A 19,576-nucleotide genomic window follows, 5' to 3' on the forward strand; every position below is an offset into this window, starting at 1 on the left:
GGGACCGGGGACGAACCCGTGTCCCCTGCATCGGCAGGCGGACTCTCAACCACTGCGCCACCAGGGAAGCCCCACATTTTGATTTTTTTGCTTTCAGATATTTTTTCTGGCTCTGAGCTTTGGTGTTTATGTTCATGAGTGTTTAGTATATTCATACATGCACATTTAATTTAAATGAAAACTAGAATTGTTTGGTTACCTTCTCTCTTTGCTCTGTATTCTAACTTAAGTATTTTTCCACATCAGGAAATATTTTTGTATACAATTTTAATAGCTGCATAATATTGAGTCTTTGAATATATCATAATTTTTATAACCAATATACTGTTAGTTAACAGTTATGAAGGATAGTTTTGGTTTTGACTATTAACATCACAGTAGTGAAATTCCTGCATTTAAATCTTCATGCACATACATGATTGTTTTCTAGAAATTGAAATCTTGGATCAGGGTGCAAGGACAGATATTAAACGACTTAGGAGGCGATAGTTGTACACTTGGTCCCAATGAGAAACCTGCCTTTTCCAAGTGTCACACAATCATATCAGTCACAGATACACAGCTTGTGGCCACAGAAATGTGGTGCCCCCTGGGTCTCCCACAGGGTGCGGCCCCCAGCTGAAGTGTGGGTGTTTCCGGGCTGGTGAATCTGATCTCTGCAATGTACCTGCACATCATCCCCTCTGCAACTTTGACTTCACAGACCCAAGCCCCTTCCCAGGAACAGCAGGAAATAACCAAGTTTTTAATAACCAAGTTTTTAATTTAATAGATTAATTCATGTATTTGTTTGTTGCACCCATTGCTTTTCCAGTGTTTTTAGGGGGCATGAAAGAATCCCTGTAGTAAAATGTCCAGGTATCACTCTATAAATTTAGGTCAGAGAAGATATAGACAGAACGAAAAAAGTCAGCACTAGAATCTATTTAGACTATAGGCATTTGGGCCTGATGGTCCTGCAGAGTAATTAAATTTGAGCTAGAAGTTTGTTTCTTAGCTTCCTATCAGATATAGCTGGAAAGGAAATGCAGTCGTTTGTAAGATTTACATTGGCCACAGGGAGAAAATGTGACAATTCTTCCAGGGTAAAGGTTTCCTGATAATTGAATTTCAAAAACAAATTTGATCTCATTATGGAGTATGGGTGAGGTAACCTTATACTTTATCATCCAAATCAGGACACTTTAGAATGGGAAGGGGCATCATTAATAATTATGCCGGAACAACAGGTGTAAACTGGACAGAGGGTCAGCCTAATGAAAAAGACGAGTGTCGTCAACAGTAATCTTGTCATAAGTGTATGATGATAGGGTTTGCCACAGCCATCTTCTAGAACAATGGTTCTCACAGTATGTTTCTTGGACCACCACCAGCAGGATCATTTGAGAGATTGGCAGAAATGCAAATTCTTGGGTCCTACACCAGACTTTTGGTTATGAGGTTTAGTAGTCTGTGTGTTGACAAGCCCTCTGGGTGATTCTGATGCATGCTCAAGTTTGAGAACTGCTGGTTGAGAACCATCTAAAAGAAGCCGAGGGCGTAGGGCCCAAGCAGAACACAGTGGATAGGGTTCTTCATGTGCACACCTCACTGATGATTTCATTTCATACAGGTGCAAACCATCCTACATTTTAACTTTCCTCTGGGGCTTTTGACACTACTTGGGCCTCAGGTAGGTCAAAGTTAAAAGAATATATTTATATCAAAACACCATATTGGGGGCTTCCCTGGTGGCACAGTGGTTGAGAGTCCGCCTGCCGATGCAGGGGACACGGGCTTGTGCCTCGGTCCGGGAAGATCCCACGTGCCGTGGAGCGGCTGGGCCTGTGAGCCCGGGCCACTGGGCCTGTGCGTCTGGAGCCTGTGCTCCGCAGCGGAAGAGGCCGCAGCAGTGAGAGGCCCGCGTACAGCAAAAAAAAAAAACCAACCTTACCATATTGTATACCTTAAGTATATATAATTTTTAATTTGTCAACCATTCCTCAATGAAACTGGAAAATTTTTTAAATATTTAAAAACATTGGTAATAGAATATGCCATTTTCAGTCTGGGCTTAAAGTTCTGTGCAAAGACTCTGTGGTCAGTTCCTCTTTTAATGTTGTTTTTAAAAATCTCTACTTAAAATATGTTATCCTGAAATATAAAATACAATTGCAATAGGGACTATAATTCTTTCAAGATACAAAAGTTAGTTAATATATCTTCCCTGCATATATAATCCCTCCATGGTGATTCATTAGATCAAGGAAAAAATTCTTACTTTTTCTATGATGGAGTCCAGCATTTGTCCTCAGATTTTAAATTCATTTTGCTTCCCTGAATGTCACATAGACCCTTCTTCTTCTACATAGAGCTATTTGACATCAAATAGTTTTTCTTTTTCACTTCCATACCTTTGCACTTTGTATCACATGCCTTATCATCCAATTTAAGCTTCTCCAACACTGGCGGGTAAACTTATTCCCTCATGGAGAACTTACCTTTCCTACCTACCTGTATTTGTTTTTCACATTTCAGGGTTGCTACAGGACAAGGGGTGTGTGTATAATATATTTCTCCCTTCCCAGTTCCTCGCATAACATTTGCTACTCGGTACTCAACGGCCCAGGAAAGGTGTTTCTGGCAGTTCTCAAAATAGCAGGAGGACTTAAGAGGGTTGTTTAGTCCTCATTTTTATCAATATTTTTTAAATTGAAGTATAGTTGATTTACAATGTTGTGTTACTTTCTGCTGTACAGCAGAGTGATTCAGTTATACATATATATATACATTCTTTTAAAAAATATTCTTTTCCATTATGGTTTATCATAGGATATTGAATATAGGTCTCTGTGCTATACAGTAGGACCTTGTTGTTTATCCATTCTATATATAAAAGCTTACATCTGCTAACCCCAACCTCCCACTCCATCCCTCCCCAGCCCCCTCCCCCTTGGCAACCACCAGTATGTTCTCTATGTCCATGATTCTGTTTGTTTCACAGATAGGTTCATTTGTGTCATATTTTAGATTCCACATATAAGTGACACCATATGGTATTTGTCTTTTTCTTTCAGACTCACTTCACTTAGTATGATAATCTCTAGTTGCATCCGTTTTGCTGCAAATGACATTATTTCATTCTTTTTCATGGCTGAGTAGTGTTCCATTGCATATTTGTACCACATCTTCTTTATCCATTCCTCTGTCAATGTAGTTCTCATTTTTAGTAAAGAATAACTTTTACTGCATGAACACAGTGAATTGCAGAAATTTCAATTATATTTCTTTCTCCTATAAAATATTATATAATATTAGGTATTTAGTAGTAGCCATACTATGTTATATACCAGGATTAAAACTCATTAAAAAATTATTAACTAGGAGATGTGGGTTATTCTGGGCTGGGGTGGGAAAAGTACCAGATGAACCTGAACATTTTGTTGTACCAGAAGGTCAGGATGTGCTCAAGGAATCATGGGACATGTCAAAAGGACATAACATTCCAGCTGCAAGTGACTCCCACTGGCCAAATCTGAGAATATTTTAAAATTCAAATTAAATATAGTAATAAATTATTAGATAAATGCAAATTAAAACTACAGTGAGGTACCATCTCACACTGGTCAGAATGGCCATCATTAAAAAGTCTACAAATAACAAATGCTGAAGAGGGTGTGGAGAAAAGGGAACCCTCCTACCCTGTTGGTGGGAATGTAACTTGGTACAGCCACTATGGAGAACAATATGGAGGTTGTTCAAAAAACAAAAATAGAGTTGCCATATGATCCAGCAATCCCACTCGTGGGCATATACCCAGACAAAACTATAATCCCACTCGTGGGCATATACCCAGACAAAACTATAAAACCACCCCTCTAGGTGGTCACAAAGCACTGAGCTGATCTCCTTGCATACAGGTCTTTTGTCTCCTTAGGTAGATTTATTCCTAGATATTTTATTCTTTTTGTTGCAGTGGTAAATGGGAGTGTTTTGTTAATTTCACTTTCAGATTTAAATTAAGTTTGCTTCCATGTCCTGGCTATTGTAAATAGTGCTGCGATGAACATTGGGGTGCATGTATGAATTCTTTGGATTAGTGTTAGCATGGTACATGTTTTGCCATCCATTTACTTTTAACCTATTTTTGTCTTTATATTTAAAGTGGATTTCTTGCACAGAACATATAGTTGCGTCTTGCTTTTTTATCCAATTGAAAAATCTCTATTTGCCATTTACATATAATATGATTATAGATGTGGTTGTGTTTAAATGTACCATATGGCTATTTGTTTTCTATTTGTTCTATCTGTTCTCTTTTCCCTTTTTTCTTTATTTCTGTCTTATTTTGAATTAAGTATTTTTTATTATTCCATTTTATATTCCTCGTTGGGTTTAAGAGCTTTAATACTTTCTCGTTTTATTTTAGTTGTTGCTTTAGAATTTATAGTATTAATATCATTAACTTATTACAGTCTACCTTCAAGTGATATTATAGCACTTTATGTATAATTCAAGAACCTTTACAACATACTTCAATGTACCCTCCTAAGTTTTGTGCTATTGTTGTTATATATTTCAATTTGCATATATTATAAATGGCATGATTCATTGTTATTTTAATATTAAACAGTTGATTATCTTTTAAAGAGATTCAAATAATAAGAAAAGTATTTATATTTACCCATGTAGTTACCATTTCTGGTGCTCTTCATTCCTTTGTGTAGATGTAGATTTCCATCTGGTATCATTTGCCTTCTGCTTGAAGGACCTCCTTTAACATTTTTTGTAGTGCAGGTCAGCTGATGGTGAATTCTTTAAACTTTTGTATGTCTGAAAATGTTTTTATTTTGTCTTCATTAAAAAAATAATTTTGCAGGTAGAGAATTCTAGGTTGCTGGTTTGTTGTTGTTAATTTCAGTAAAGTTCTTGCTCCACTGTTTCCTTGCTCCACTGTTTCCTGGCTTGTTACTGACAAGAAAACTGCTTTCGTCCTTATCTTTGTTCCTGTGCATTTTCTTTTTTTCTCTAGGATTTTCTCTTCACCAGTGGTTTTGAGCAACTTGATTATGATGTGTCTTAAGTAGTTTTCTCATGTTGTTGTGCTTAGGATTTGTTGATTGTTGTATCTTTGGGTATATATTTTTTTATCTTATGTGGAAATATTTCAGCCAATATTTTTTCCAGACACCCATCTCTCTCCTCTCTTCAGGAAGCCCCACCTCCTAATACATTTATGAAATGACAAAATTTTGGAAATGGAGACCAGGTTAGTAGTTGCCAGGGGTTAGGGAAAGGTATAGGAGGGGGAGGTAGGTGTGGTTGTAAACTGCAACACCAAGGATCCCTGTGATAGAAGTGTTCTCTACCTTCATTCAAACCTCTAACTGTGATAAAATTGTATGAAACTAAACACACACACACAAATGAATACAAGCAAAACTGGGAAAATCAGAATAAGATCCGTGTACTGTATCAATGTCAATATCCTGATTGTGATCATAGTTTTGCAAGATCTTACCACTGGGGGAAACTGGGTGCTATGAACTAAATGTCTGTGTCCCCCACAGATTTCATAGGTTGAAATCCTTACCCCCAAGGTGACAGTAGTGCGATGTGGGGCCTTTGGGAGGTAATTATGTCATGAGAGTGGAGCCCTCATGAATGGGTTTAGTGCCCTTATAAGAAGAGACATGAGAAATAGCTCTCACTCTCTGATCTTCACCATGTGAGGATACAGTGAGAGGATGGCCACCTGCAAACCAAGAAGTGGGTTCTCACCAGACATCAGATCTGCTGGCACTTTGATCTTGGACTTCCCAGCCTCCAGAACTGTGAGAAGTAAATGTCTGTTGTTTAAGCCACCCAGTCTATGGTATTCTATTATAGCAGCCTGAATGGACTAAGGTACTTGGTAAAGGATACACAGGACCTCTCAGTATTATTTGTCATAATTGCTTGTGAGTTCACAATTATTTTAATTAAAATTCCAATTTAAAAAGGCATGTATGGGACAATTAAAGGACATTTGTATAATAAGTAGGTAATAAATGATATTAAGAAAATATTGTTAATGTTTTAAGTATGTTAATGGTATTGCAGTTAAACAGAGATACATACTAAAGGAAGTAAGGACAAAATATATGATTTCAGTGATTTGCTTTAAAATAATCCTTCAGTAGTAGATAAAACAAGATTAGTCATATGTTCATAACTGTTGATAGTTGTTGTACATGGGTGATGGGTACAAGGGGTTTATTATACTATTTTTTGCATTTCTGAATAGCTTGAATATTATGCAGTACGCGTGGATAAGTTCTGTAATGCCAAAAATTAAAAGATAATTTCTAAGAAAAAGGGAGGAAATGACCACAGGAAAAAACTGGACTGAAAATGTTGTATATGACTAATGCCACTTATAATTTTGACCTGTCTGTTCCTCAAGCAGTGTCAAAAGGCTGACCAAGAAAAATTATTACAGAGTATTACTGAAGTGCATTTAGCCCACGCATTGATACATATAATTTAGTCTTTTCTGTTTGTATGATGTCAGACCATCAGAAAGGTGTGCCCTCAGACAGTTTTGGTTTCTTGTTATAATACATTTGCTGAGATCTGCTTTGACTGTAGGGCTTTGGCTTCCTCTGAAAAAAAAAATGCTCTAGAACAGGGGTAGGCAGCTACATTCATTTGTTTACATATGGACTATGGCTGTTTTCATGCTACAAAAGCCGAGCTAAGTAGTTGTAACAGAGACTATGAGCCACAAAGCCTAAAATATTTACTAGTGGGCCCTACAGAAAATATTTGCCAAGGGCTGCTTTAGAAGACAGCCAAAGAAAACACAGTACTACATGCAAGATGGGGTTGCTATAACAGGGAACTATATTCAATATCCTGTGATAAACCATATATATATATATATATATATATATATATATATATATATAACTGAATCACTTTTCTGTACAACAGAAATTAACACAACATTGTAAATCAACTATACTTCAATAAAATAAAATCCGCCTGCCAATGTAGGGGACATGGGTTTGAGCCCTGGTCCAGAAAGATCCCACATGCCGTGGAGCAACTAAGCCCGTGCACAACAACTACTGAGCCTGTGCTTTAGAGCCCACGAGCCACAGCTACTGAGCCCGTGCACTGCAACTACTGAGCCCATGTACTGCAACTACTGAAGCCCGCGTGTCTAGAGCCCATGCTCCTCAGCAAGAGAAGCCACCGCAATGAGAAGCCAGTGCACCGCAACAAAGAGTAGCCCCTGCTCGAGAAAGCCCGCACGCAGCAACGAAGACCAAATGCAGCCAAAAATAAACTTTAAATTTTTTTAAAAAAGTAAAAAAAATGATGGGGTTGCTATAAGTGACATCGTTTCTCTATTATTAGGCTGACTATATGTCCAAGTTGTCACAGCATAATTATGAACAGAGTCCCCTCTATCAATTTATACGAATATCTATCAAAAACCTTTTGAAAACCCCATACCAGGAAGTTTCTACCACAGAGGAACTGTCATGCTGTCCTTGTGGACAATTTAATCACCTAACTGCTTGTGTTTCTTTTATTCTGTATCTGCCACAAAGAACACAAATTTGCAGTTGGATTTTAATAGCCATGTTACTAAAATTCATTCAGCATTGTGTGAATAGCTACAGTCTAATTGTGCTCTGTTGTTGACTTTGTCCACTCTGTCTATATTTTCCCTGATCCTAACTTTATAGATTCATGTGTGTTCATTTTACTATACTGATTATAAACCTCATAAATCCAATGGTAAATGGAAGCAGCAACTAAACAAATAAAGGAACAAACGACAATGCACCAGAGACTATTTTCTAGTTGTTTTTTGGGAAGGAGAAGAGATCTATGGTCAGAGCTGGGGAAATGAGGGGTTACAGGTGAGAGGGTACCTTCCAGAGTCTGGAATCAGCTGGGAGCTGCCTCCCCCTCACCTAGGCTGTAGGGGTGACCCTCCCATCCCACCCTTCCTCCATCAGCTGCATCAGTTTCCACTGAAACACGCAGGGCTTTGAATGTGGGACACCAGTGACTTGGTGCTCACGCAGCAGAAGGATGGTGATCTGTCTCGGGGCGGTGAGTCCAGAATCTGCTGCTTCTGTGAACCACCTGCCCCTGCCCTGAGGCCCTGGTGACAGATTAGGGCCAACTCCTCACTGAATTCCTGCCCCTGGAGACCCCTCCCTCCTCACCTCACACATGCTGCCATGTCCCTCTGCAGCCAGGGCTGAGGACCACTGGGGAGAGCTCCAGTTGGCTGGCATCTTCTTGCTGGGCCTCAGCCCCCAGGCTCTCTTGCTGACAGCTCTGCTCTTCCCGGGAGCCCGAGGCCAGGTGGGCACCCATGGACTCAACCAGAGCTGCTGAAGCCGGAAGGAAGATTCTGCAGCCTTCACTATGGGGTCTTACCCAGGGGCTCCACAGAGACTTCAAGAAAACTGGAAAGACAGTGTCCATATGGTCAGTTACTCAACATTCATCCCACGAACACTTCCTGCAGGCACCAAGGAGTGGCTAGCTGTGTTGAATACTGTGGAAGAGAAAAATTCAGAAAAAAACTAACTCTAGTTTATAGTCATGGTGGAATATAGGAAAGATGATAAAATTTGGATTAAAATTACTCAAGGTTTGAATCCCAGGTCTCCCACATGTTAGCTGGGAGTATATGAAGAAGTTACTTTCAGATACAGGTTCCAAAACAAGACAGATATGCCTATCTTAAGAGATAGTAAAAACTACATGAGATGATACTTGTAATGGTAAGCATTGAATAAATATTAGCAATTATTGTTATTGAAAGGCACACATCAGGTACCTCATTTAATTTTCACAACTCTGACAATCAGTTCCGACTATTATTATTCTACCCATTTTACAGATAAGAAAATAGAGGCGTAGAGATTTTTTAAGTCATGTGTACTAAGATCACAAAACTAAGTGGAAAGACAGGATTCAACCCAGATCTGTTAGTTCCAAAATTCACACTCTCAGCCACTCAGTAATATTGTATCAAATGCCCAATCCCTGACCTGCTCTAGCCTGTTGATAATTGTTCACTATGGGTCCCATATCCCTGAGACCACATCACTGTCATCTCTGGCTGGTAGTAGAAGCCATCAATGACTCACTGAACCACATCAAATGCAGGGTGCTACTGAAAAACTAACCAAACATTGACATGGCACAAACTCTTAACATTAATTCAAACAGATTGCAAATTACTTTTCCAAGAGGGTAATTAGCCTGGCTTTCAAAGGCCCCCCAAATAATCCCCAGAGGATCCCAGTAACATACCCCCACCAGGAATCCAATCATTGATCTGTCTAGACAGCTAATAACTGATCCTTACAGTACCTGAAATGGACTAAAGGAGAGGCCAGATGCTGACCTTCCAGGCCCCAATTAACTGACTTCACATGGCCACAATTCCTGATACCCATAGGACACCAAATCACTGATCCCAAGTATTTTCAAAATAAGACTGCCCCAAAGTCTCCAGTTGCCGAAGCTCCAAGGCTCTCAGTCAACTCACTGACTATGTCAGCCTTTCAATCATTATCTTGCAGAGATCTTAATCACTGACTTCTACAATCAATGATTCCTACAGAGATGTAATCACTTTCCCCCAAAATGCCCAAGTATTATTTGCTAAGGGCTCCTTCAAATGCACATTCACTGCTGACAAATTAGTAACTCCAGCAGGACTTCCCATCACTGATACCATTAGGCCTGAAATCAGTGGTTCCTAACTCTGCCTGCACATCAGAATCAAACTAGGATCTTCTAAAATCTTCTAAAAATGCTTATGCAAAGTTCCACTCCTGAATGAAGGTAACTTAATATCTGTGGGCCCAGGCATCTGTATTTGTAAAAACTGCATAAGCGATTCTGATGCACTGTGAGGAGTGGGAACCACTGTGTTAAATCTGATCCTCCCCCACATGCATCCTCCTAGCATCAGACTTCTCACTTACAACAATGGAAGCCAGAGTCATTTAACATCTACGGACCATGTAGAGAAGAGGACTTCAGTGTAAGGAGATTATATCCCTCCTAAAGATCCTATTTCTCAGCCAGAACAAAAGAAGGACAGTTTTAGACATGAAATAATTTGAAGAGTGTTCCATCAATTTACCATAGTGAAGGAAAACATTCAAGGAAGTATTCTAAATAAAAGAAAATTGAATCAGAAGTGAGATCTCAAAAGAACAAAACAATGCATATGCAAACACACACGTTCACCTGGTCATCGTGAGATCTTTGAAAACAACAGAACTTGTATGTATGTAAGTGTGTGTACAATCATAACAGAGGAAGAAAATGTGACTGGGAATTTGAAATTTAAAATGCTAAGTACCTTTTAAAGCAGAAACCTAAAGAAAATATAAACGACCTGTAATAAAAAATTTTAATTATCTTTGAAAGGTCCAGAAGTATAACTGTCTTGCTGAAGAAAATTGAAAGGAGAGGGCATGTCTCTATAGGTATAAATGGGGAAAATATAAACTTAATTATGTTTGATAGAAATGGGAAGATATACCTTTAAAGATTTTATAAAAGTTAAAATTCCCTGACTTAAAAGGTGAGTGGGTTGGGGAGAGAGGGGGTGAATGGTCATACCTGCATTAAGTCATCAAAAGTAAGAACAGGAAAAAGAAAGCAGAAAATAATATAAATAGTAAACATAAAATAAGAAACAAGGCATAGAATTAGGTATACTATGGTTATGTGAAATTGAATCGGTTGATTCATTCTGTAGAGAGAGAGATAAGATTGGAATAAAAAAGCAAGCACAATGAGACACAGTTATAAGAAGCATAACTAAAACACAGCAGCAATTTGCAAAATAAAGGGTTGGGCAAAGATATGCCAAGCAAAGTCCAGAAAAAGGACAGCCAGTTTGGTGATATAATTATCAAAGGGAATTTCAAGGTCAGAAGCATCCAATTGGTATAAATAGGTTATATATAAAGGCAGAGTTAGTAGACTAAGGAACTTAGGAAGAGTGAACTTAGGAACTCTAATTAAAAAAATTAAACCCAACCCCAAATAGCCCAAAACAATCTTGAAAAAGAAGAACAAAGTTGGAGGTCTTACACTTACTGATTTCAAAACTTATTACAAAGCTACAGTAATCAAAACAGTGTGGTACTGGCATAAAGACAGATATATAGACCAATGGAATAGGGAACCCAGAAATAAATGGGTCATATATGGTCAAATGATTTTTGACAAAGGTGCCAAAAGCATTCAATGTGGGAAAGGTTAGCCTCCTCAATAAATGGTGCTGGGAAAGAAACTGGATATCCATGTGCAAAAGTATTACCTTACACCATATACAAAAATTAATTCAAAATATATCAAAGACCTAAATATAGGACCCAAAACTATTAGAAGAAAACACAGGGGAAAAGCTTCATGACATTTGTATTTGGCAAAGAGTTGCTGGATATGACACCAAAACACAGGAAGCAAAAGCAAAAACAGGCAAATTGGACTACATCAAAATTAAAAACTTCTGTGCATTGAAGGACACAATCAATAGAGTGAAAAGGCAACCTAGGGAATGGAAGAAAATATGTGCAAATCATATATCTGATAAGGGGCTAATATCCAGAATATATAAAGAACTCCTATAACTCAACAACAACAAACCCAGATAACCCAATTAAAAACTTGGCAAAGAATTTGAACAGACATTTCTCCAAAGATGATACATGAATGGTCAACAAGCATATGAAAAGATGGTCAACATCAATCATTAGGAAAATACAAGTCAAAAAAAGTGAGATAACACCTCATACCCACTAGGATGTCTACTATTAAAAAAAAAGAAAATAACAAGTGTTGGCGAGGACATGGAGAAATTGGAACTCTTGTGCACTGCTGATGGGAATATAAAATGGTGCAGCCACTATGGAAAACAGTACAGCTTTCCTCAAAAAAAGAAAAATAGCAATCTCACTTCTGGGTATATATCCAAAAGAATTGAAAGTAGGATCGCAAAGACAAATTTGCACACTCCTGTTCATAGCAGCACTATTCACAATAGTCAAGAGGTGAAAGCAACACAAGTGTCCATCAGGAGATGAATGGATAAACAAAATGTGGTATATTCATGCAATAGTATATTATTCAGCATTAAAGAGGAAATTCTGACACATGCTACAACATGGATGAAACTTGAAGACATTATGCTAAATGAGGTAAGCCAGTCACAAAAAGATAAGTCCTGGATGATACCACTTACATAAGGTATCTAGAATAGTCAAATTCATAGAAACAGAAAGTAGAATGGTGGTTGCCAGGGGCTGAAGGAGGGGGAAATGGGGAGATGTCGTTTAATGGGTATACAGTTTCCATTTTGTAAGGTGAAAAAGTTCTAGAGATTGTTTGCAAAACAATGTGAATATACTTAACACTATTGAACTGTACACTTAGAAATGGTTAAGATGGTAAATTTTATAGTACGTGTTTATTTTTGCCACAACAAAGGTAATTAAAAATAAAGAAATAAAAATCAAACTCAAAATGCACCCACAACACTGAAGTTATACACTTTGTACCAGATGTTATTTCACACAGCAAAAGCTATATTTATAAGAAAATGTACAGTCCTACATGATTCGTTATTAAAATGAGAGAAAACCTCAAAAAAGCTAAGTACTCAATCTGAGTAATTAGAAAAAGAAATTAGAAAAAACTCAAAATATGCTAATAAATCCCCTAATAAAACCTAAATGCGATATATATGTGTATATTATATGTACATTGAGAGTATAAATAAAGTGAAGAGCTCATCCTTTGAAATGACCAGTTACATGAATAAATTTCCAGCAAATCTGATAAACGAAATAGAAAAAAATACAATATTAGGAAGGAGGAGATATTACTACTAGAGGAGATATTCCACTAAACATTATTTCTAGAAGAATATTATGTGCAAATCCATAGCAACATTTAAATATGGAGGTGAAACAGGTGCTTCTCCAGCAAAATAAAAATTAATGCAAAAAAAGAAAGAGCAAAAGAATCTCTAAGTGACCAGTGTATAGAAGTCAGAAAGTTTGTAATGTGTATCATTTTTTTAAAAACACCAGCTTTGGGATTTCCCTGGTGGCGCAGTGATTAAGAACCCACTGTCAATGCAGGGGGCACGGGTTCGAGCCCTGGTCTGGGAAGATCCCACATGCCGTGGAGCAACTAAGCCTGTGGGCCACAACTACTGAGCCTGTGTTCTAGAGCTCGCAAGCCACAACTACTGAGTCTGCGTGCCACAACTACTGAAGCCTGTGAGCCTAGAGCCCATGCTCCACAACAAGAGAAGCCACCGCAATGAGAAGCCCGCGCACCGCAATGAAGAGTAGCCCCTGCTTGCTGCAGCTAGAGAAAGCCTGCGCACAGCAACGAAGACCCAACGCAGCCAAAACAAAAACAAAAAAACCCAAAACCCAGCTTTCTGTACTATTTTTTGCAATGTCCTGTGAATCTATAATTATCTCAAAATAAAAAGTTAAATACAGTATGGTGACAGATGGTTACTAGACGTATCATGGTGATAAATTTGTAAGAAATATAAATGTTGAACCACTATGCTGTGTACCTGAAACTATTATAATATAGTATGTCAACTATACTTCAATTAAAAAAAGAAAGTTAAGTACAAAAAAAAGGTACCAGGATGAAACTGACTTAATATGGAGTGCAATCTAACTTTTTTTTTTTTTTTTCAATCTAACTTTTAAAAAACAGTATTTCTACAGTTTTTAAACAGTTCTAGACCAGGGGATGGCAAACTACAGGCTGCAGGTCAAATCTAGTCCTTGGCCGGTTTTGTAAATAAAATTTTACTGGAAAACAACCATGTCCGTTCGTTTACATATTGTCTGTGGCTGCATTTGCTACAGCAGCAGAGTTGAGTAGTTGCAAGAGAGACTGCAGGACTGGCAAAGCCTCAAATATTTACTATTTGGCTCTTTACAGAAAAAGTTTGCTAATCCCTGTTTCAAATAATAATAGAAAGTTGGAAATCTTCCAAATTTATTTTATGAAGCACTGTTACCTTACCTAAAAAATATAGTCCTAATACAAACAGTTATCTGGAGATTATTTCATCTTATAGATGCAAACATCTTTAATAAAATATTAGCAATTTGAGTCCAGTAAGGATCAAAAGAAAAATTTACCCCATGAACAAATTGGGTTTTCCGATAAGACAAAGATGGTTAATGCTAGTCCATTTATCAATTTACCTATTACATCAACAAATTAAGAAGAAAAACTATACAACCGTATCAATGGATATAAAAAGGGCATTTGACACAATTCAGCAGTAATTCTTAAAATTTTGTAGGAAACTACAAAAATTCGGCAAAGATCATAGTCTCAAAACCACCAGGAAGTATAAAACTAAAAGGTAAAATGCTGAAGACAATTTCCATTAAAACCAGTAAGAACATGGGGTTGTTCCTATGCCAACAGTGTTTGAAAGCTCTAGCTGATGCAATTAAATATGAAGATGAAATAAACTGCTTCAATATCAAGAAGGGAGAGAAGGGCTTCCCTGGTGGCGCAGTGGTTGGGAGTCTGCCTGCCGATGCAGGGGACACGGGTTTGTGCCCCGGTCCGGGAGGATCCCACATGCCGCGGAGCGACTGGGCCCGTGAGCCATGGCCGCTGAGCCTGCGTGTCCGGAGCCTGTGCTCCGCAACGGGAGAGGCCACAGCAGTGTGAGGTCCGCGTACCGCAAAAAAAAAACTAGCACAGGGAATTTTGACAAGGTGATGGGGTACAAGATTGAAACAGATGGAGAGGAAAAAAACATCCTATTTCCAATAATGACAACACAAAATACCTAAAAGTGAATGTAACAAGAACGGTGCTGGACTCAAAATAGAAAAACTAATAGTTATTATTCTAGAATATAATATAAAACTTAAGCACATGGAGAGGCAGACCATATTCCTGGGCAGGAATATGGTAAAATAAAAATATCACTGGTTCAATATTAACCGTATTGCCAAGTGCCAAGCAGAATTCCAATTCTTTTCCAGCTTGGTAAAACAATTTCAAACTCTGTATGCACGTATAAATAGCCAAGAAAATTATGTAAAGGAATACTGAAGGGATGCTTGGACTAGCAGATATTAACATTTACAATAAAACTAATGCAATCAAAACAGGGATAAATAGGCCAGTAAAATAAAAGAAAATGTCCATACTTTGATCTTAATATGTACAGGAATAGATATGACACCAGCGATGTTCAATTGAGGGAGTACAGAAAAGTTCACTATGTAAAAGCCAGGGGAAAGAGGAGGAATGAACAAAGGCTATGGAAATGCAGAGAAGGAATCAAAGTGCCCAAATAACCAGAAAAGGTCTCAACCACTAATAGGTGGAAAAGGTAAAACAGAACTAGATATAATTATTCAGCCCTCAGAACAATAAAAAATGAAAAAGAACATCATCCAGTGCTGGAGAGGATTTGGGGAAATGGGGGTATTTATATATTGCTGATGGGAATATTTCATACACATTTCTGTATACATAGATATATGTATTATACATTGTATATATCGATATAATATATACACAATGTATTATAATATATATATATAACACTTTCGAGAGGCATTTGGCAATGTCTATTTTAAAAATACACACACTTGTACCTAATAATAGGGTTCAAATACAGCAAAAGCCGACACAAGCAAAGAGAAACGTACAAATCACCATTACACTGCCCTCTACAGGGCAGGTAGGTGAAAAAAAAATCAGAGAGGGTATACCAGTTTTGAACAACACGATTAACAATCGGAGAACACATATTCTTTGAAAGCAATAGATGGCACATTTACGGGACTTGGCATATGGCAAGTCTCCACAGGTTTCTAGGAACGTTCATGACACAAATCACATTATCTAACCTCTGAGAAATTAGGTTTGAAATCAATAACAAAAGGATTAACTGTTTATTGCAAAACAGAAACGCGCTTCAAAGTGACACGTGTGAAATGAAAAAAAATCATAACTGAATTTTAAAATACTTGGAAATGAACAATAATGATAATACGATACAACAAATCTTGTGGGTCTTAGATGGAAATGTGTAGCCTTAAGGCTTAAATTAGAAAAAGAAAGGCTGACTAACAATTAGCTGGCATCCGATGTAAAAGATCCCATCACTGAATGCACAGTAGCCCCATCACCCACCCAGATTCCGCCCCCCACCATCACTCAGCTCAGAGTAGCCAATCCCCTTCAAAATCACCTCTGCGCGACGCTAACTCGTAAACAGCTGAGAACCGCTTCCCTTCCAAGTGCCGACCTCTAACACCCGGGTGTTTAGTGGAGGGGCGGGGGGTGTCTCATGAGCAAGCTCAAAAGCACTTGCGAAGCTCCGTTCTCCAATCACCAGGGCACTTTCACGCAGAGTCCGTGAGAGTTCCCTTACCCTCTGCGGCTTTGCTGGGCTCGGAATATGGCCGCATCCAAATGTTGCTGCTTCAGGGGGCCGCCATCATGGAAGGGTGTCCGCGCCGTACAGTGGAAGAAGCTGTTGCCTCCTGCCTCACGCAGCAGAACAGTGGGGCTGCCTTGGGAGAAGGTGGACTATCCTTCTTCGGGTAGACTTCCTGGTGCATGGGGGTCTTTGCATTTAGCCTCTGAGGGGCTCCTAGGGACATGGCACGGGTGAGAGGGGAGCCATTACTAATGAAAAGAGTAAGAATAAGAACCCAGAGTGTGTCTATTGCAGGTTATATCATTGTATACTCAGAAAACTAGCACAGGGAATTTTGACAAGGTGATGGGGTACAAGATTGAAACAGATGGAGAGGAAAAAAACATCCTATTTCCAATAATGACAACACAAAATACCTAAAAGTGAATGTAACAAGAACGGTGCTGGACTCAAAATAGAAAAACTAATAGTTATTATTCTAGAATATAATATAAAACTTAAGCACATGGAGAGGCAGACCATATTCCTGGGCAGGAATATGGTAAAATAAAAATATCACTGGTTCAATATTAACCGTATTGCCAAGTGCCAAGCAGAATTCCAATTCTTTTCCAGCTTGGTAAAACAATTTCAAACTCTGTATGCACGTATAAATAGCCAAGAAAATTATGTAAAGGAATACTGAAGGGATGCTTGGACTAGCAGATATTAACATTTACAATAAAACTAATGCAATCAAAACAGGGATAAATAGGCCAGTAAAATAAAAGAAAATGTCCATACTTTGATCTTAATATGTACAGGAATAGATATGACACCAGCGATGTTCAATTGAGGGAGTACAGAAAAGTTCACTATGTAAAAGCCAGGGGAAAGAGGAGGAATGAACAAAGGCTATGGAAATGCAGAGAAGGAATCAAAGTGCCCAAATAACCAGAAAAGGTCTCAACCACTAATAGGTGGAAAAGGTAAAACAGAACTAGATATAATTATTCAGCCCTCAGAACAATAAAAAATGAAAAAGAACATCATCCAGTGCTGGAGAGGATTTGGGGAAATGGGGGTATTTATATATTGCTGATGGGAATATTTCATACACATTTCTGTATACATAGATATATGTATTATACATTGTATATATCGATATAATATATACACAATGTATTATAATATATATATATAACACTTTCGAGAGGCATTTGGCAATGTCTATTTTAAAAATACACACACTTGTACCTAATAATAGGGTTCAAATACAGCAAAAGCCGACACAAGCAAAGAGAAACGTACAAATCACCATTACACTGCCCTCTACAGGGCAGGTAGGTGAAAAAAAAATCAGAGAGGGTATACCAGTTTTGAACAACACGATTAACAATCGGAGAACACATATTCTTTGAAAGCAATAGATGGCACATTTACGGGACTTGGCATATGGCAAGTCTCCACAGGTTTCTAGGAACGTTCATGACACAAATCACATTATCTAACCTCTGAGAAATTAGGTTTGAAATCAATAACAAAAGGATTAACTGTTTATTGCAAAACAGAAACGCGCTTCAAAGTGACACGTGTGAAATGAAAAAAAATCATAACTGAATTTTAAAATACTTGGAAATGAACAATAATGATAATACGATACAACAAATCTTGTGGGTCTTAGATGGAAATGTGTAGCCTTAAGGCTTAAATTAGAAAAAGAAAGGCTGACTAACAATTAGCTGGCATCCGATGTAAAAGATCCCATCACTGAATGCACAGTAGCCCCATCACCCACCCAGATTCCGCCCCCCACCATCACTCAGCTCAGAGTAGCCAATCCCCTTCAAAATCACCTCTGCGCGACGCTAACTCGTAAACAGCTGAGAACCGCTTCCCTTCCAAGTGCCGACCTCTAACACCCGGGTGTTTAGTGGAGGGGCGGGGGGTGTCTCATGAGCAAGCTCAAAAGCACTTGCGAAGCTCCGTTCTCCAATCACCAGGGCACTTTCACGCAGAGTCCGTGAGAGTTCCCTTACCCTCTGCGGCTTTGCTGGGCTCGGAATATGGCCGCATCCAAATGTTGCTGCTTCAGGGGGCCGCCATCATGGAAGGGTGTCCGCGCCGTACAGTGGAAGAAGCTGTTGCCTCCTGCCTCACGCAGCAGAACAGTGGGGCTGCCTTGGGAGAAGGTGGACTATCCTTCTTCGGGTAGACTTCCTGGTGCATGGGGGTCTTTGCATTTAGCCTCTGAGGGGCTCCTAGGGACATGGCACGGGTGAGAGGGGAGCCATTACTAATGAAAAGAGTAAGAATAAGAACCCAGAGTGTGTCTGGGAGATACCACTGGAGTTGAGGGGAGAAATATCAGGATGGTACCCTCCCCTGGCCGATACTATGGAGTGTTGTAGAAGGGAGAGTAGGAGCGATACTGTACCCCTCCCCCGCAAGATACCACGAGGGGAGAGAAGTCGGGGTAATCTCAATCAACCCTCACACTAGTCACTCCAACTGAAATAATTGGTATCAACAAAAATTAGTTTATTTATTTTTGGGCCGCACCTCCTGGCTGGTAGGATCTCAGTTCCCCAGCCAGGGATTGAACCCGGGTCACCACAGTGAAAGCCCAGAATCTTAACCAGCAGGCCACCAGGGACACCCCCCCCAATTAGTTTTAAATTAATATGGCTAATGGTTGTTTTCTCTGTCTAATGTAATGTGTCAATAAAAACATCTTCTAGAATTATTCATACTTCCTTGTAAAATAACATCTAAGTAATAATTATGCAAGTGCAGCCTTACAACAAATTTCCAAGCCTGTCCCACAAGGAGTTTGTTGCCCCTTAGGGCCTCAAATATGGAAATTATGGAGAAGCCATTGCCCCTATGGGAGATGTCGTGGGGTCAGAGGTGAGAAGAATCCACGATATCCCCTCAATGGATGAACTGCTACACATTCTTCAAAACCCATCTCACATGTGTCCTGTGGGAAGCCCTCTCTGACGGTGGTAGAGGCTCAATGCCAGCTGAAGGTCCTTCTGACGCGCAGGTCCTATTTGAAAGGACCTGGCCCTGAGCTCTGGTGTTCTCTATGTCTTTGCGCCCTCAGACCGGTCA

The 19,576-nt window shown here is 38.9% G+C and overlaps 1 protein-coding gene across 1 annotated transcript in view; it reads left to right on the forward strand.

The window, feature by feature from the left end:
* The window catches only part of LOC112409767 (CXXC-type zinc finger protein 1-like), a 24,159-nt gene extending 5,485 nt beyond the window's left edge, over positions 1–18,674 (forward strand). The window contains exons 9-12 of the mRNA XM_024760071.1: positions 15,700–15,775; positions 16,316–16,643; positions 17,727–17,802; positions 18,366–18,674. Coding sequence (XP_024615839.1) covers positions 15,700–15,775; positions 16,316–16,643; positions 17,727–17,802; positions 18,366–18,674 — 789 coding nt within the window. The remainder of the gene's footprint in view (positions 1–15,699; positions 15,776–16,315; positions 16,644–17,726; positions 17,803–18,365) is intronic.
* The last annotated feature ends 902 nt before the right edge of the window (positions 18,675–19,576 follow it).

This window comes from Neophocaena asiaeorientalis, unplaced genomic scaffold (assembly GCF_003031525.2).
Source record: "Neophocaena asiaeorientalis asiaeorientalis breed wild unplaced genomic scaffold, Neophocaena_asiaeorientalis_V1.1 scaffold1755, whole genome shotgun sequence".
Lineage (NCBI taxonomy): Eukaryota > Metazoa > Chordata > Mammalia > Artiodactyla > Phocoenidae > Neophocaena > Neophocaena asiaeorientalis.